The sequence below is a fragment of the Alligator mississippiensis genome, chromosome 4, assembly GCF_030867095.1.
Source record: "Alligator mississippiensis isolate rAllMis1 chromosome 4, rAllMis1, whole genome shotgun sequence".
Classification (NCBI taxonomy): Eukaryota; Metazoa; Chordata; order Crocodylia; family Alligatoridae; genus Alligator; species Alligator mississippiensis.
Genome location: NC_081827.1, coordinates 176,989,375 through 177,008,698, shown reverse-complemented (window position 1 = coordinate 177,008,698; position 19,324 = coordinate 176,989,375). Strand labels below are relative to the sequence as shown.

At 40.8% G+C, this 19,324-nt stretch overlaps 1 protein-coding gene across 4 annotated transcripts in view; it reads left to right on the top strand.

Annotated features, from left to right (window-relative positions):
- KANSL1L (KAT8 regulatory NSL complex subunit 1 like) overlaps nucleotides 1-19,324 on the top strand; it is a 113,352-nt gene that overhangs the window by 17,100 nt on the left and 76,928 nt on the right. For 3 of the 4 annotated variants that reach the window (XR_002091650.2, XM_019491991.2, XM_019491989.2), the window contains exons 3-4: nucleotides 14,690-14,831; nucleotides 18,606-18,803. Coding sequence is in view for 3 of the 4 variants with exons in the window: in XM_019491991.2 (XP_019347536.1) it covers nucleotides 14,690-14,831; nucleotides 18,606-18,803 (340 nt within the window). In the remaining variant the exon portion in view is untranslated. The remainder of the gene's footprint in view (nucleotides 1-14,689; nucleotides 14,832-18,605; nucleotides 18,804-19,324) is intronic. The other variant, XM_019491990.2, reaches the window with a different exon arrangement.

The window sequence follows — 19,324 nt, the reverse complement described above, 5'->3', positions numbered from 1 at the left end:
GAAAAACACTGCTGCTGCAAGCCTTGTGAAGTGTGGGCCTTGCAGTGGCAGCAGTGTTCCCTGTGGTGCACCTGCTCTGAGCTATGCAGCCCACCTTCGCTGCAGGGCTTGCACTGGCAGAATGGGAAGAGTGAGCGAACACTGCCCCAGCTGAAGCCCCTCACCTCTGGAGGCTTGCAGCAGTGGCAGTGTCCCCCTGCGTTGCCACGATTGCAAGTCCTGCAGCCCATGTCACTGTGGGACTCGCAGCAGTGCAGGAGAAGTCTGCCACCACTGAGTCCCACATCTCGGGAGGCTCACAGCAGTGGTAGCGTTCTTCCCTCTGCCAGTTCTGTGAGCCCCACGGCCATGTGGGCTGCGGGGCTCACAGCGAGGACAGGCTTCCCCTGCATGGCAGGAGATGCACTTGTGGGATCGTGCATTGGATCCCATCACACCTTGTCACCAGTGCAGGGGAAGCCTGGGATCACAATCCCTGGCTTTCCCTACACTGGCTCCCACAGCTGAGAGCCCTGCAGTTTATGCAACTCAGTGGGGCTTGCAGTGTTCCCTGCACTGCCCCATCTGCATGTGAACGCTGCACCCGCTGCAAGCATTGTTGGCAGCAGGACTCACGGTGGGGGCAGCCTGGGTTTGTAATCCCAGGCTGCCCCAGTACCGGCAATAAGGCGTGATGGGATCTAATGCACAATCCCACAATTGCATCTCCTGCCATGCTCAAAGTGATTGTGGTTTGTTTTTTTTACGAAAGGGTCTTCAAAGGGATTTGAACTCAAATTAATCAACAGAGCAAGTCTCTGCTTTGGGTGCCATGTGGCCTAGCGTACATTTTTCTTACATTAGCTTACATTTTCAAGTTCTAACTTACATTTTTATTCATGTTTTGTGTGTGATGAGAGTGTGATAAGGAATGTAAAGTTATTGTTTAAAAATCTATTTGATACTGGAATGATGTTATGTGGAGGAAACTGGAAGGAAGTATAAAACATTAACATCTTTTTTTTGGTGGATTAGGTCAATATATAGGGTCAAGAGATAGTTAATTGAGATTCTCTGATTATTCCACCAATAGTACTTCATGAACTTTATTGGTGGAGGGGCACAAAGTTTCTTATGGTAGGATTTGCTGCACAGTTACGTAGGTGTCCATATGCTCATTCAAGGAAATTTTGCTTTGCTTTGCTGTGCTTACTTGGTCCAGTATTTCCTTTGGACATCTAGTCCTTTGTTCCTCCTTTAGTGCTCTTGTAAAAAATATGATATTTCCCATAAATTTAGTTTTTACAACATTTATCATGATAAGGTTTCCATTTTGGCATTTTTCACTTTTCCCTTCTGAGTTTTGGAAGATGCTCTTTTACAAATTGCTATGTTCCAGTGGTGCTAAGCCTGACGAAGAAGCAGATGTATCATGATTTCATTTTCTGTAAATGGAAAACTGCTTTTCTAAGGTTCATCATGCAGACCTACTGAAGTTAGGCTTTCTCTTAAGGATTCTGTTTGGAAAAAGAGGAGATGGTAAAATGGTTGTAGATATTTCACACTTTACTATCAAAGGGAAAAACCATGTTCTGTTTAATGTCTCAACATACTCTGTTTGTCCTAGACTTTTTATTTTTCACATTTTACTTAGGTTTGCATTGGCTTATTAAGTAACATTTGTGCAGGTCACAAACAGAGGGCATTTGCAAGCACATTGTCCAGTGTTGCAGCAAAAGGAATACCTTGTTTGCTTTTAAGCCTTGTAAGAAAGAGGAAAAAAAATACTCTTTCACAGTTTTTTGCTGAATTAGGTCATGATTTTTCCAAAATATGCAGTACCACACACCTGGTATGAGACTTGGGGTTTATTACAAAAAGTCTGCCAAGACTGGATGATTTTCTCATTTTTATTTGTCAACATTTTTTCATTTGTCTTAAGGCTAAATCCTTTTTTTTTTTTTTTTTTTTTTTTTTCCAAAACCTGAAATGTATTAGTAGTTTTATAGTTTCAGGAAGCAGTCTGAAAGATTTAAATATAAGCAAGAATATTGACATGTTGTAGCCTGCAAGGAAATCTGAGACTCAGGAATGTCAAAGCCTTCTAGTTAGATAACTGTTGAGTATATATTAAATAAAAACTTGGCATTAGCCTCATGAATGACTGACTATTTAATACATAGTCAACATAGCCTGGCTGAATTTGGTAATTGTACACATGTGCATACATGATAACCTCACGCGCCTAATTAAGTGGAACATTGAAACTGGGTTTATTCCTGAGGTGAATTGCTGATTAATCATCCCACTGGCTGTTTTCCCCCAAGGATATATAGGTTAGCTATATTAATAATAGGCTTTTTTGTGGTGCTCCTCTTTATAATTTCATACCTCATGGAGATGTTACAGTGATAAATCACTATTTGTAAGGTGGCCAATTATAATCTTTTTGCAGATTTCATTAACTTTAATGGAAGATATTTCAATGAATGATTCGGAGCATTTTTGAAAATAGGGCCCAATTCATGAAAGCATTAATCATACATCTAATTTTAAGCATGTGAGAAAGCATGGATTTTAAATTGGTATACATAAGTGCTTTCCTATATAAAGATAATTTCCTGATACAAAGCCTTATTTAAGCCTAATTCATATGGATTTAGGAACCAACTTTACATGCAAATAATTTTAAGTATGTAGGTCAATAAATTAAGTCAATAACTTTAAGGTGTTATTTGTAACATAAGCAATTACATTTGTAAAAAGGTGAGTTACGCATTCCTCCTTAATTTTCTCTTCATCTTTGTTCCTTAGGAACAAAGTTTTATCTTCTCCAAATGTTTTATCAGTGTCTGGATTCCACTTCAGCCAGACTGTTAATGTCCACATTTCTATGCAGAACCTCATTTTCATCAAGAAGTAAGTAGGCTTCAGACCTTAGGTATTGAGGTCTTTGGTTTTTTATTTGGATTGATGCAACTATTTAGGAAGCCAGTAAAACTTTTTACAGCACCTGGGATTAAAAATAATGGGAATGCCACTTCCACTTAGCACCTGTTGACAATATTCAGTTATGTAATGTGTCGTGCTTCAACTGGGGTTTCAATATCTGAAAGTGTTAGGATCAACCTAGTAGGGCTAATGCAGCATTGATGGCCTTCTGTCAGAGGGTTACTCTATAAGGTGTCCATAGAGTTGCAATGTGGTATTGTACTGCTCTTAATTACATGGCTGTACCCTCTCAATTTCAGTTCTAGATATGATACTTATTTTTCTGTTGTTTTTTTTTTTTTTACTACAACTACTCAGCTCATGTTCTTGGGGTGTTTATTGCTAGTTAACTTCTGGAAAATATTTTAAAAGCAGAAATTGATGGTACTTATCAGTATGTTCTGAGAGTATGTTGTTTTTGAATATTGCCAAAAGGCTTATTTAGAGGGATGCATTTTGTATCATTTGTAGCAAATTTAATACTTAACTTTATTTCCACAGGTTATCTCAGAGCCATTCATGTTCAGTCTGACTCTGCAATTTAATTTTTTACCATGCAGAATTTTAAAGAGTTATCTAAGCAGATCTGGTATCCAGAATTAGAGATGGCGACAGCCCCACTGGGACATTTTACATCAGTTACCCTAATGGTAGAGGACTCTTCTGGAGTGTGGAGGTCTACTAATTTGATTGCATTTTTATTGAGCCCTAAATCACATTATGAAGCATTGAAACCTCTTAAAGAGAGCTTGATTATATTAAGGAATTCTGGAGATGGCAAATATTATCTTGACCCATGCAATAGGTGAGACTGTGTTGTGATAATGTGTTGTGCCATAGTCTGTGGGGGTAGTTACACATTACCTTTCAAACATGTTAAATGTGCTTAGGATGGGAGCATCCACATGTCAAGGCAGGTAGAGACAAGCTAAGTACCTTCTCAGCTTCTTGGAGATAATCCTTTTCAGGCGACGATTATCTGCAGCTGGTATTAGGCAGCTTGTGTAGCAGTAACGTCAGTCTGCTCCACAAGGTTAGAACCAGCCATTTGCATTCTTCTAGTATCGTAGGAGGCATCTCTCCCCGTGTGGCCTAGCTATAATCTGGAGCTCTACTGCCCTGGACTGACAGGTGGGCAGCAGTGGGGAGGTTGGGAAGGGAGTAGGGGAAGGGGTGAAGGGGGAAAAGGGAGAGAGGGGTGTTGGTGAACACAGAGGAAGGGGACAGTGGGAAGCTGCTGGGCAGGGGCAGGAGGGCCTGGCAGACCCCCATGGATTGAGCCCACACTGCCCCCATGGCTGTCCAGCAGCTTGCCCCATGGGAAGCTGAGGGCAGGAATGGGCAAGGAGAAGCTAGGAAGCCATGGCTGGGCCCTGTAGCTCCCTGTGCATCCGGACTGAGTTGGTATTGCCCAGCAGCTCCTCTCCAGCCTGTCTATGTGTCCCCTTCTCTCCTTCCCCCACCGGGAGCTGCTGGGTAGCTGTGGAACTCAATCTGGGATGGCAGGGACCCAATCTGGGCTGGTAGGGTCCTGTCCAGCCTGTTGGGGTTGATAGAGGCCTGATCCAAGGTAGTGGGGACCTGCTACAGGCTGTCAGGGGTCAATTCTAGATCCTGTACTACCAGAAGAGAACTGGTGAGCCAGGCAGACATGGAGCAGATTTGGTAGCTTCTAGGCATATCTCTGCTCACCAGACCTTTGACTATAGGTCTAAGCTATGTACTTAGGTTATTAACCCTTAAAGTGTGACTGTTCACAGCACATGATACCTTTTGACACAGCCTAATATTCCTTAGAGTTAGCATGTACTAATGTTATAACATTTAAATGCTTTATAATATAATGCATGTTATAACATTTAAATACATCCTATGAGACTTTTTAGATAAAGTCTCAAGTAATATGCTGTTCTCTGGTTTGGCAGTCTTGTCTGTTTAGGTGTGTGGCATAGAACTTCTATTTTCATTTATTTTTCTCTTCAATACCATAGTTTTCTTTGCTTGCAGCAAGGATTCTCAACCTCTTGCCCATGGAGCTATGATATCCAGTCAGTTGGGCTCCCCACGTGTCATGAAATATGGCAGCAGGAAGTGGTGAAAGTTCCATGGGGTGGATCCTGCCTCGGCTGGGCCATTGCCCATGCAGTGGGATCAGGGCCAGGCCTGTCTTCCATATGTCCAGATCAGGTGGACTTCCATTCCCCCTGCCCCCACACCTCTGGGTCAGGACTATAACTCTCTACCTCCTTTCCCCCATCCTCGCCATGCGTCCTGATCAAAATGCACCCCCTACCCCAGGTGGAGGGATCAGGTAGGGCTATGAAGTTCCCTGCAGCTGGATTGTAGGGGTGTGCAAAACAGGCTATTTTGGATTTGGGTTTGGCCCAAATTGGGGATAGTGATCCGATTCGTCGAAGTACTTCTGGTCCACTTCCGGGTCTGCTGCTGAGCATGCTCAGGGGGCGCCCCCCCTAGCTCAGTGATTGAGCATGCTCAGGGGGAGCCCCCGGGTGTCCCCGCAGACCCAGGAGGCACTAGTGCCTGAGCCAGGGAAGTTTGGGGGGGGCCTCCCAAGTGCACTTCCTGGCGGACCCAGAAGCGGACCAGAAGTGCTTCTGGTCCACTTCTGGGTCTGCTGCTGAGCGTGCTGGGGAGCCCCCTGCACTCCTGTGGGAGGCTCCATCCTCCCTACCATCTCAGCATTCACGAGCTGCGTGGTACCTTGAGGTACGTAGAAAAAACGTTTAAAGCTGTGTCTATGTCTGAATCATCAAATCTTTCCGAAATGGTTTGGAGGATTCCAGTTCAATTCAGGGAGATTAAAGGGTCTCCTGATTCGATTCGGAGATTCAGCTGCCAAATTGGGCTGAATCTCTGCTGAATCGGATCAGAGACCAAAGCTTCGTGCAGCTGTACTGGATTGGGTTCACTGACTGGATCTGGCACCACTGGCATATGGGAATGACAGTTGCTTTTGTCCCTTCAAAACTGACATGTGGAGAGTTCATTTTGTTCTTTATCTCAATATTCCAGAAGTTTTGTATGACTAAACCTGAAAATGTATTTAATTTCTGCCACAGTTGATTTGAATGTTGTTACAGATCCACCTTAGACCTCATGGCTAAGCTAAAACACTTAGCCTGCTGAAGTCATTCAAGCTGGAAAGAGCTTATTATGTATTGTGTGTAAGTATAAACATATGTGGTTGGATGTAGTTCTGAAACCATCAACTGGCAACAATACGTCAGAGTTGTGATAAGCACTTGCTGATGTCTATAGATTATATGGCACACTGTAATCCATCTGTTCTGAAGTGATATAATGTTGTGCAGAAGAATGATCAGGCAGAATTCTCTATTAAACTCCAGGGAAGGTAGTAGAAATAACTGATTACGGTTCTTTGCAGGAATAATAGTATATTTTTCAATTCTTTGCATCTTACTGAAATGATTTTTTTCACGGAACAGTTTGGTTTGATGTTGGTGGTTATTATAAGCTGGTGGTCCTCAATCGTAGCCTCATGGCATTCCTCCATAACTTTTCTGAATTTAGCAGCACACCAGGGTGCTAGTTGAGATTTACTGAGCTGGAATCTACATTCAGAAAGGTTATGGAGAGCTGCCCTGTGACTCATAAGGTTGAGAAACACTGATCTAGCTGGTATCAGGAGAGGGCAGCAGGGGCAGGACCTCACCTTGCCATGACCTGCTCTTTCCAGTGCCTGCCCCTCTCCTTGCCACCAGTCCATATCTGAGGGGACAAAGTTGGTCCCTATGACTGAGTCTGTTCCCCTAGGGTCATGCATGCTGGTGACTGGAGCCATCTGCCTCCATGGCCTCTCCTGCAGCCCTGGGAGCATGGGAGAAGCCATGGGGTGAGCTGGGCTGAAAAACACTGCTCCATCCATGTGTCTGCCTACCCTTCCACCTCAGTGTGCTCTGTTCAAAGTGTGAGGCCAGGCAGTGTAGGTATGTTGGTGGTGCTGGAGGCAGCAGCAGTCCCTAGAGCACAGGGCACTAGTCTTCAAAATGCTGCAGCAGGTACAGTGAGCTGGATTGGAGGAGGAGAGTGCTTTACTCCTCACATACAAGCTTTGTGATGCAGCACCCCTCTAGGGATGACATGGCATCCCAGTTGAGAATCAGTGTCATAAGGCAACATCCTGTTATCCTGTTTTCTACAAGTGTTTTTCCCTGATGATTCCCAGGAGATTTGAGCAAAGGCTTTTATTGAGCTGTTAAAATAAATGATTTTGATCTCATGATATCAGAAAAAGATACTTTTTAGTTTGCGTTTTCATGTTTTTGAGCATAAATTATTTTTTAGAATCTATAGAAGATCATGAGTGCACAAAACTTTGTAGTCACTGGGATTTTTTCCCTGTTAAATAGATTTTACAGTTAATTGGTCCAGGGGAATTAATGCTTCAGCAGCGGACAAAGTTAGTTAATTCTGAAAACAAACATTAGGTAGGCGTGCTAGAAAACTTAGTCCTTAAGAAAGCATTTACAGGTCATTTCATATATTGGACATGTTTGCTCAGCTGTTGTCAGTTTTTGTTGTAGTGAACATTTCTATCTCATAAGTAAAATCAACTGCTGATTTAATCTAAAATACATGCATTATGCAATATAATAGTTATGTTTCTGCATATGCCTTAATTTATACTGGCTTTAGTTCTCATGAGAAATGTCTGGCTTACTGGGTATGCTTACATATTCATTAATGCGCTGTAGTTATTGTGCATTTAGTTTAGTATTTCCTTAATAAAGTACTAACTTAATGTGCAGTAACTATATTTACTGTGCAGTAGTGCTAGTGCATGGTCTTTTTGTGACAGTTACAGCACAGTAGCCTAATAATAGTATGCAGTAGCTTATTAGCACGATTTTTGACCAGTACGCTATTGTGCAGTGTTGTTAGGCTACCATGCAGTAAGCGTCTCATGTAGACTTGCCCCCTGTTTTTTGAAGGGGGAGGAGAAATGGTGAGAATATTGAGCTTTATTAACAAATCATCACAATACCGGAGGAACGCTGCACTTTAATTATCTGATTTTTTTGTCTTAAGGATTTAACTTTTAAAAGTTGAATGCAGAGTTACTAAAATTTACTATTTTCAGTGGGGCTAAAACTTAGGTAGATGGTTGCCAGAGTAGATGGTAACCCCTTAGTCAGTGTGTAAGGACCAAACGGGACATACAAGACTATGTAGTTGCCAGAAATGATACTCTAGGAGGGAGGAAGGGAAATTTGTTGTGAAAATGAGATCCCAGATGAATGTGGGAACAGACTGGAGCAGAGAAAGGAGGGGTAGCCTGGCAGAAAGGGAAAATATGGTGGGTAGGAGGAGGCTGATGGTGAAGAAAAATAAATGCATATATGGGTGTTTGGAAGGCAGCAGACTTGATGGAGGAAGGTAGAGGAAAGCTATACACAATTGCATTCTGTTCTTATCATCCCCTTCCCCAACTAAAAATGAGGGGGTAGGAGAGGGTGAGATGAGTCACTTCTGTTGTAGTGAATAAGGAGTCTGCCGGTGTGTGTGTGTGTGTGTGAGGCTCAGAATTCAATGTTAAATACACTTGCACAGAAACTGGTTTTGTATGGGCACATCTACATATGCAATTAATACACAGCAATGAACTCCAGCATATATTGCACCAAAGTTTATTGCTCCTGGGCACTGTTTGAATGTGCGCCCAGGACTGCAGCATGTTGAGTCATGTCAGAGCAGCCACGGCTGGCAGGGGGGGGCGGGGGAGTGCAGGGGGTTAGCTTGCCAGTCTGGGGTTTCTCCAACCCATCTTGGCATACTACAGAGGGGCTGGCTAGTGCATGGGGGTGCTTCTTTGCAGGGCTAGCCAGCAGGCAGCCCCTGCACTGAAGCTTCCTTCAGCTCCAGCTAAGTCCCACAACGCTTACATGTGCGTTGCTACGGAATAAAAAACACTGCGTAAGATGGTACTTGTGTTTACTCTGTCCTAATAACATTGCATGTGTAGATGCTGAGACATTTACTGCTGAGCTAATTAGGCAACTGCAGTAAACATATCATGTAGATACACCCTATGGCTTCACCCTAATGTTGGGGAAAAATCAGGCAGCCAAAAATATTGACTGAAAAATCGCAACATTTTTAATAACTCAATCTTGTACCTTTTTGAGAACAAATTCATAATTTTGAGTGTTTGGGATTGGCAGTATAGCTTTGTGCCTGATACAGGCACATTGCTGGCTTCCCATTCTTCTGTTTAATAGAAAATATATGTTCATTGTCCCTCACACTCTCCACAAACAAGTGTACCTGCTTTTAGAAACATCAGAGTATCTTACCTGTTGTGGATACATGCTCTAGTCTAATGACTTCTCAGCAGTAACCATGTTTGTTTAAACCAGCTCTGCAGGACATTTACTGTCAAAGGCTGATCTTGTACTCCTGAAGAATAAAAGCCACAAGCAATTGGTCAATATTTCTTATGACCTATTTTTCAGATTATACTTACAAAACCAGGAAAGCCTGATAATAAAATACATGTGCCTAGCACAAGTCTGTTTTGTTTTGGCAATTAGTTCCTTTTTTTTGTTTGTTTTATTTTGTTTCTTGATGCTCTTTAATTATAGATCTTGTGAAAATATAAAACCCAACACACTGACAAATAGTCACAGTAGTATTTCTTTCCATATTAGCTCTGTTCTAAAATATTTTCCATTATTAAGTTATTTTTGGAAGAAGGGGCTGAGTGGGGAGTTTCAGGGGTAGTAGGGAAGGGCTTGGTGTTCAGTAATCTGTCTGTCCCCTGCACTAAAATTGGGCTAAAATCTGTCCTTCCAGTCAAGGAAAGCTGAATGTATTTTTATATTAATAGTAAATTCTTTGGGGCTCACTTAATGCTTAACTGAAGCAAATAGTATGAGCATTTCTCTCAATCTTTCTCTGCTGGCCATGGAAATGAGATGAGTCTAGAACTCAAATTCCTTCATTGGCTTATAACTCATTGCCCCCAGACTGCCAGCTCCAAGTTCCTTCTTCTAATTATAGATTTGATTGTACTCTGAATTTCTACATTTTGTCTGTGCTTCTTGTGGTTTGTTTTTTCTTCTGCATGTATTTGTTGTTTTGAAGTCCTAAGAGATATTAATGCAAACTTCCATTGACTTTGAAGAGGATAATAAATACTCAATAATAGAATTGGCTGTAAATATGTGGTTAACTAAATTAAATTCAACTACATAGACAGAAAAATAACCCCTTTTCTGATACATTAAGTTTGTGGTTAAAATATTTTGTTTAATGTAAAGGGCAAAGAAATTCTAAAACTGTTGTTGATTTATTTCCATAAAATAATATGGTTCAACATTCAGTAGATTCATCTTTTATTCATTATGTTTTAATATCTGAATGTGGATATCTTTACTGGCACAAACTCTTCATACCATACTTCTGACATAAGATTAGTTCTGGCCCAGCTATGTAGGCACTTTCTTCTGTGTTGCTGGACTTGTTGAAGGGGGTGGGATGGGTTCTCTTTCTCATATTAGAACGTGGCCACTCTTTGTCTGCTTTCTTAATTTATAAATAGTGTTGCATTTTTACTTGGGATTTTAACACATTTTTACTTGGGATATTGCTCATAAACTCTCAGCCTGGGGATTTCTTGTAACATCTGTTTTTTTTTCAGTTATTTGCCCCCCTCTAATCAGGATAAGGGCAGAAACAAGCACCTCTCCAATGAATGTTATCCCTTTATTTCCATTTAGTTACCCTGTGCTTTTTCTTGAAAATATTAAGGGACCTGATATATCTTTCTAAAGCTGTTCTTTTCTGTCTACTAACTTTTTAAACTTTTAAACAGCCCTGAGACAAGCCATAATTATTTCAGTCACGGTTATTTAGTCAAACTGTTCTACTTCACCTGCTGGGACAAGTCAGAGTGTTCTGCTTTTTTTTCCTCTTGTACACTGTATTTTGTCATTTCTAATAAATGCAACATGGAAATGCTATGTACTTAAAAGTCCATAGAATCAAAATTATTTCTGTCATGAGACCCAAGCTAAAGCAAAAGTAAGCAAACCAGGTTTCCATATGCTGGTGAAGCAAAGAGAAGTGAGAATAAGGATTTATCAAAAGTCTGGACATTCATGAACCTCTTTGCTAAAATAAGCTACTACTGAAAATAAATAAAATTGAAAGGGAATGTATTCTAGTTAGTTTTTCTGTGTGGTTGTAACATTTCAATTTTAATTTAAGGTGATCTGTGGTAAGAATTCATTTACTTTATTAGCTCACAAAAAGTCTAAATTGCTGCTGCAGGTTATGTTGACTTCAGGATTGCAGTTTAAGTATCTTAGACTCAGACTCTTGTATGTTGTATATATTCATTCTCAGTGCATGAGGGAGTCAAAGATGGATGTAAATTATGTTGCCAGTAGCTAGAAGATAATCTCTTTATAAAGTGGAGGAATCATATTTTAAATATGTTTATAAAGTTCTGTACTCTTTGCTGCTTTATGACAGCTCCTCTCCCCTGAAAGTTCATAGAATCATAGAAGTAGGGTCGGAAAGGACCTTGTAGATCTTCAAGTCCGACCCCCTGCCTGGGCAGGAGGAAAACTGGGCTCAAATGACCCCAGCCAGGTAGGCATCAAGCCTCTTTTTAAAGACCCCCAGGGTAGGAGCCAGTACCACTTCCCTTGGAAGTTGGTTCCAGATCCTAGCCGCCCTAACTGTGAAGTAGTTCTTACAGATGTCTAATCTAAACCTACTCTCCAACAACTTGTGGCTGTTATTCCTTGTTATCCCGGGGGGCACTAGGGGAAACAAGGTCTCCCCCAAACCCTTCTCGTCCCCCCTAGTGGGTTTATAGACGGTCACCAGGTCTCCCCTCAGCTTTCTCTTGTGAAGGCTGAACAGGCTCAGGTCCCGTAGCCTCTCATCGTAGGGTCTGCCCTGCTGTCCCCGGATCATGCGGGTGGCTCTCCTCTGGACCCTCTCAATGTTGTCCACATCCCTCTTGAAGTGGGGTGCCCAGAACTAGACACAGTACTCCAGCTGTGGCCTGACCAGTGTCGCGTAGAGGGGGAGGATCACCTCCTTGGCCCTACTTGAGATGCACCTGTGGATGCACAATAGGGTTCGGTTGGCCCTGCCGACCGTGACCTCTCATTGTTGGCCCATGTTCATCTTGGAGTCAGTAATGACTCCAAGATCCCTTTCTGCCTCTGTGCTCTCAAGAAGGGAGTTTCCCATCTTATAGGTGTGCTGCTGGTTACTACTGCCCAAGTGCAGCACCCTGCACTTGTCTATATTGAAACGCATCCTGTTTTAGTTACCCCACCCCTGCAACCTTTCCAGGTCTTTCTGCAGCCTTTCCCTCCCTGCTAACGTGCCCACCTTACCCCAAATTTTGGTATCATCAGCAAATTTGAACAGGTTGCTTTTCACCCTGTCATCCAAATGGTTGATAAAGAAATTGAACAGTGCAGGCCCAAGGACCGAGCCCTGGGGGACTCCGCTGCCCACTTCCCCCCAGGTCGAATATGACCCGTCCACCGCCACCCTCTGAGTATGACCCTTCAGCCAATTTGCAATCCATCTGACTGTGTAAGCATCAATGCCACAGTCGCCTAGTTTTTTAATGAGGATGGGGTGGGAGACAGTGTCAAAGGCCTTGCTGAAGTCCAGAAAGACTACATCCATGGCAACACCTGCATCCAATGCTTTTGTGACCAGATCCTAAAAGGCAATCAGGTTGGTCTGACATGACCTGCCCCTAATGAAACTGTGCTGGTTGCCCTTGAGCAACATCCCCGATGCCGGCCCATCACAGATGTGCTCCTTGATGATCTTCTCAAAGAGTTTCCCCAGGATTGAGGTAAGACTGACGGGCCTATAGTTGCCCGGGTCCTCCCTCCTCCCTTTTTTAAAGATGGGGACCACATTGGCTATACAGTTATTTTCAAAGCTTTCATTTTTCCTTTTCCTTTTTAAAAATCCACTTAATTTTTATTTTAGAAACATTAATTGTGTCAAATTAGGTCTTCACTGTAGAGCTGCTCAGGTTTTTTTCTGTGGTATAGTAATATTCTTTCACTATATGGTTCAGTTACAAAACACAGGGTTGAAGCAGTAAGCCTTAGTAATACCTGCATGCCTGCTCTGTTGTCATGCAGGGATCAGTCTGGCTCTATAGCTCTTGTGTTTTGCCTCCAGAATTATTTTGTTCCTGGATTAAAGCTAGAAGGTAGTTAGATCATTTAGGCTGCATCCAGACGAATGTAGCTGTGTGTTATGTGGCACCGCAGACGTGTCCGTGACGCTATATGCCGTATGTTTAGTTCTCTGTGCTGCAAGGGGAGCAGTGTAGAGGGGTTTTTTGCCCCCTGGATACCTAGATCACAGAGAAAAAAAGCATACGGGCTCATGCATGGACAGCGCGTGCTGCTCAAAAGCAGAGCCAGGCTGTCTGGAGCTGCCCTGCAGCTGCTGACAAGGCTTCGCGTGACAGAATTGCCACTGCTGCAGCCTCGGAAGACCCTCAGGACCCCGGGTAAGGCTGCTGAGGCCAGCACAGTGCTGACCCCAGCTTATCCTACTGCCCCTGGAGTAGCTTGCTGTGTGCCAGAGGGCATGTGGCATGGGCATCACCCGGGGACAGCTAAGGGTGGTGCAGGGTACACTGCTGCTAATTGTCCCCAGGGAACCAAACATTCACATCACATGTGGATGCAGCCTTAGAGTGACATCCTTTATCACACAGGCCATTGAATTTCTTCAGTTACTCCTGTACTTAGCCCAGTGACTTAAGTAAAACACATCTTCCAGAAAGACATCTTGTAAAGTAGCTATAAGTAACTGCTTGTCGGCTAGAGTAAAAACTCATGTTACTTTTTTTTTTTTCTGGAAAGGTACTGCATAGAATATTGCATGTTAAAATACTGTATTTTGTTCCCTCCTTCATTTAAATACATTTGAATCTTAAAATAGATTTTTGAGTTGTGAAGTGCCATATGTGAGCCACTGAGCAAAATTCTTTGACACCAGCCATGAACTTGACTTAATGATGTCAAGAGGTCATTTTGAGAGGTATTTGCCATTCCATAAAATAAATAAAAGATGTCTTTTATATTGTACCAGTAGGGAACCCAGGGGAATGTTTTTTCAGTTTAATTGTCACACATTTCTAGAAACATTCATAAAATTGATTTCTAAAAGTAGAACAAAATAAAACTTACAATATACTTACCTTTGAGTAGCATAACATAATTGACTCATTTATTAACACATTATTTCAGAATTGTTAGTGATACCACATTTATGAAGTCTTATAGAAGGAAGTGTATGGCTTAACAGGAATAAAATATATTCATTCTTACTAGTGGGTTTCCTGGAATTCTTTTAAAATCTGTAATGTGCATTAATTGATCTAATTCAATAATCACTCTTGCTTTGTGTTTGGAATATATAGCAGAAAAACAATTTATTATAGGATAGTTGAAATAGCTGTTGAAGGTTGAATGTACTAGTTAGTTCAAGAACCTTGAACTAGCTCTGTAGTTGAGGAACTGAGAAGTTGATGTGGTAATGCTGATATAATTAGATGTCCTCCAAAGGCAACTGACATGCTCGCAGCAGAAGGCAAAGCAGCTGTTGAAAATGTCTTTGTGAAAATGTGGTTATCTTTATTTTTGGACTAATCAGTATTTCGTCTTTTTCACAGCAACTGTAGTTCTGAATGGAAGTGGCTTGCAGACAGAGCTAGAGTTGGCTGCCGCTGGACTTGGCTTCAAGCCCAGATTTCAGAGCTAGAGTACAAAATCCAACAACTCACTGACCTTCACAGGCAGATACGTGCCACCAAGGTATTATCCGTGCGCTCAGAAATGGGCTCTCTAAATAATCCTTTGACAATGTGTCCAGTAATATTTATGTATCTGTTTTTTGTTTTTTAATAATTCTGGTATGAAAAGTATTGCAAAAAATGGTAAAGGTTACTGAGAGCATGTCAGAAATTAGAAGTATGGCAATCTAAAGGCAGGAACACAGGGTTGGTTGGGTGCTTTGGACTTTTGAGTTCCAGTCCCTGCTATGTCATAGACTTTCTGTGGCTTTGAGGAAGTCACTTCACTTCTCTTAAAACAACTTTTTGTCTATAAAAGAGAAACAGGTTTTTTACTTACCACATAGAAGTATTTTGAGGACTAATAATTTAATGTTTATATGGTCCTTTGGACATGTGAAGTACTGGATTATTATTATCATTTAAACATTAACGTATTCATTAACATTTAAATATTTTATGTTTTATTTACATTTAAACTGTCTGTACAGGATTCGGATAAAAAATAGGAAGGGCAAGGTTGCTGAACTGTGATAACATTTTAGGAATGTTTTGCTATTCTTAGCATTTCCATTCTGTTGGCTGGCCAGTTCCCTCTGCATTGGAAGCCACAAATGCTAATATCTCAGTGATGGTTGGCTCAGTAGACTGAAAGGCGTTTCTCCCTATCCTCCATGTAAATGGCAGCGTATTACATGCATGGAATATTTGAAATCCATGTAATATTCTCCTGTGGCTGCCCTGTACTTTTAATTACTCTTGTTACACCCTTTCACATCACCATATGCATAGTGCTTTGGAGCTAACAATTTTGGAAAGTGGAAGAAAGATACACAAGAAAGAAAAAGATCCAGCATTTTTTTTAATGATATATTTCCTTAATGTTAGGCTTGTGTGTTGCTTTGGAGTAAAGTACTTTCCCTAGTGGAAGGAATGTTTTGACCTTATATTTTTAATGACAATTTTCTGTATCCTTCCTATCCCTTTCACTAGCAACTTTGTTCATTACTTGGTCTTGTAAGTGATTATGTGAACGACATGGATTTCTTTGGGTGATATCTTTTATTGGACCAACTGTATAGCTGGAATAGAGTTAGACAAGCTTTCAAGTGCAAGACATTTTTCAGAATTGTAGAAGAATGTCTTGCATTTGAAAACTTGTTTAACTATCCCAACCATGCATTTAGTCCAATAAAAGATATCACCCAAAGAAATCCACGTCTCTCCTAATTCCTGGGCCATCTTAGCTACAACATAATTCTAACACTACAGTAAGTGGTTATATATGCTTGTTTACTTTTTTAGATTGTTCATAGATCATATTTCAGTTTTAAAAATAATCAATTAGTATGATTTTACCAAGAGTAGCTATGAAAGAACATGAGGATGATTGACAACTTTTTTTTTCATTCTGATGATTTATGGGTCATACACTATTGCAGGAGTGTCAAACATATGGCCTGTAAGCTGGATCCCCCCTGTGGAGCCATTTAATCTGACCCACAAGTCTCTGAAATAACCCCACTTGCCATATGGGTAATGCATCAGCCCTGGGCTGGACCCAGCACTGCATGTGCTCTACATAGCACAGGGAGTTGGTCCAGGATACATGCTGGCTCCAAGGCCAGTCTGGATCAGGCTACGCTGGAGCCAGTGCATGGCGTTGGTCTGCTGGGGTGCTGTGTGAAGAGCATACCTTATGCCAGGCCTTTGCACTGCAGCCAGTTCAGCTTCCCATGCTGCATGCAGCATTACTTTTATCCTCCATGTTTCTCTCTGGTCATATCCTTTTCTTTTCCTATCCCTCTTTTCCCTTTTTTAAATATTTTTCATCCTTCCTTTCTGTTTTTTAGTCTCTGTTTCTATGAACACCTTTCTTTGTTGCAGTCCCTTTTGCCCACTTAATTCTTTTAATATATTAAATAAATATATCTACAGTGAAACCTTCTTCTTTTTTTTTTTTTAATGGACCCGTTACCTCTATCAGCGTGATTTTTTTTTCTTCTTCTAATTATTGTGCTTAGATTGTAAACTTCTCAGCAGCTGTTGTCTCTATTTGTCCAGCAACTAGTACAATAGTTTCCCGATTGCTGTCTTTGGTTATTCCCACAAGACAAGTAATTAATGTTATATCCTAGAAGTCATGAGGAGGATTGTCTTTTCCCATCAATAAATAACTTTTAGAACAAATAAAGATCTTTTGCTGTATCTATTATATTAAAAATGGTATAAAAAGAAGACTTGATTGCCTTTCAAAGCATAATTGATGAGACTGGAATTTTCTTTGTTTCTCTGAGCCAAGGTCTTTTTGCAGTAGACCTGGCAGGCCATTCGACACATTCTAAAGAACTCAATGACACTGGTTTTCCTTGGTTGTAAGAACTAGTTTTCTGCAATGCTAGATGCATGAATCACAGATTATGATGTGATAATGGACAGTTACACTTCTGTCTGGGCCCTTTTCACTGAATAACTATCTGGTGCATGCAGAGAAACCAGATTGAGCTAATGTTCATTAATCTTCTGGCCTTCTGTTTTTGGCATTGTAGGTAGAATCACTGGAGCAGCTTCACTCATGGAGGGTAAAGACTTGAGGTGCCCTGGGAGACTAGGGCTGCTCCATGCTTGAGTCTCCAAGTTTTCCTTCTGATAGGACTATTCTGAGGTTCAAGGCTTAGTTGCTACTGAGGCAGTATTCAAAATGAGCATCACACACTGTGATAGCACAGCCAGGGAAACATTGGAGGAGGTTTGGTAAAAACGGAGATCTTCTTCCTTTTGATTATTATAAAAAAAGGGTGCTTATTTGCTTGAGTTTACATGCCATTCCAGTTCTCTGTCCATTTCAGTTGTGGAAGAAATATTTTCTCTGGAAAGAAAAAACAGGAGAAAATGAATTTGAAAAATCACATTGTGCTAATTCTTAATAGAATTGCTGATTTAACATTTCAATAGATCTGGATATCAGGTTTACACTTAGCTAACACAACCAAATATAAAGTTCCTGTTGGCTTTCTCCAAATGGAAAAGAATCAAGCATGTAAGTTCAGGCTAATGATAATTTAGTGACACCATTTGAGGAAGTACATTTGGGTGCCTTAAAGCTCTGTTTTGTGTAGTTTTGTGTAGTTTTTTCTACGTAGTTTTGCATAGATGTATCCCACAGATGAGGAACATGTATATTTGTTCAGATAGCTTTGGAAAACCATGAGAATGATAGAAGGAAGGACTTAGGCTCGTTACCTTAATCAATACAAACCCAAGAGAACACAATTCCAAAAAAAAAAAAAGATGTCTCTCTTGTTTCTTTCATTGATATATGAGGGAGAAGAGCCTTGATATTTTGGTTGGGTAATGGAGAAAAAGGAGAAGGGAAAACGTCAATACTTTCAGAATAAACCTCTGCTGTGAAGGTTTTGAATATATATGAAAATCAAAGGGTGGAATGGCTGGATTGTTTTTTGTGGTATTTTTGTTTGTTTGTTTTTTATGAAGAGGAAACTTCTTAAAACAGCAGGAAAAGGCTGTAATGAAGTATGTGTTTCTAATTTGAACTTTGGCACAGTCTTGTGACAATGTCATTTCAGTGCTGCTGAGAGAAACTATGAATGATGCATTTAAATTATTCTAAAGCAATATGTAGCATTATTTACATACTGTATATGTTTGGCATTCCCACTGTTCCAACAAGTTGCTGAGGGCTTAAGAAGTATGTTCTAAGGTTGACTGCCACTTGAAAATGATATAGGAGGGTTAAGGCATTGTCAACCAACCGTGTTCAATTGCTGTTGTCTAGGGGATGGTGATCTTAGAAGAATGCCTGCATCCAAAAGGCATTTTGAAGAAGCAAACACAATTGACAGACCAAGAAGCTTTATTAAACACTGCAGGGAATTCTCAAGCTACTCTTAAGAGACAGGATTCTTTGCCGGAACACGATTTTGAAATGTCACCCAGCAGTCCTACTCTGCTTTTACGAAACATAGAAAAACAGGTAAAGTAAAATTAGAACCAAGTGTCAAATGGAAACCAAATGATTTATTATAGAAGTGGAGCAGGTTATATGACAGTTACTCAAAAAATTGCTCAGCTCTTTAACACTCCTGATGGTGGATGCTGATAAATTTAAGATTTTAAATTTGTCACTCGGCTTACCAACAAACCTTTTGTTACTGGTCTGTCTGTATTTTTGTTTTGATTTAATCAAAGTGTCCATTTCTGGTTTAAGAGAAATAAACAAGGAGCTTCTTCCTGACACCTCTAACAGTTACCAATTAAACTTCTTGTCCTTAATAAGGATTCTGTTTAATGTGTTGCCATTCTTTGTTTCAAGAAATACTTGTATAAAATGAGAGATTATAACATTTCTGTTTAAAAAAATTTTTTTTGCATAAAAAAAATTCTCACCAGATCTGTCAGGTAAATACATTACAAGTTCTGACTTCTAGTAGCATATCATTGGCATAGTCAAAAACAGAATTTGAGTTCAAAGTGTGCTACATATATTTTGAAGCT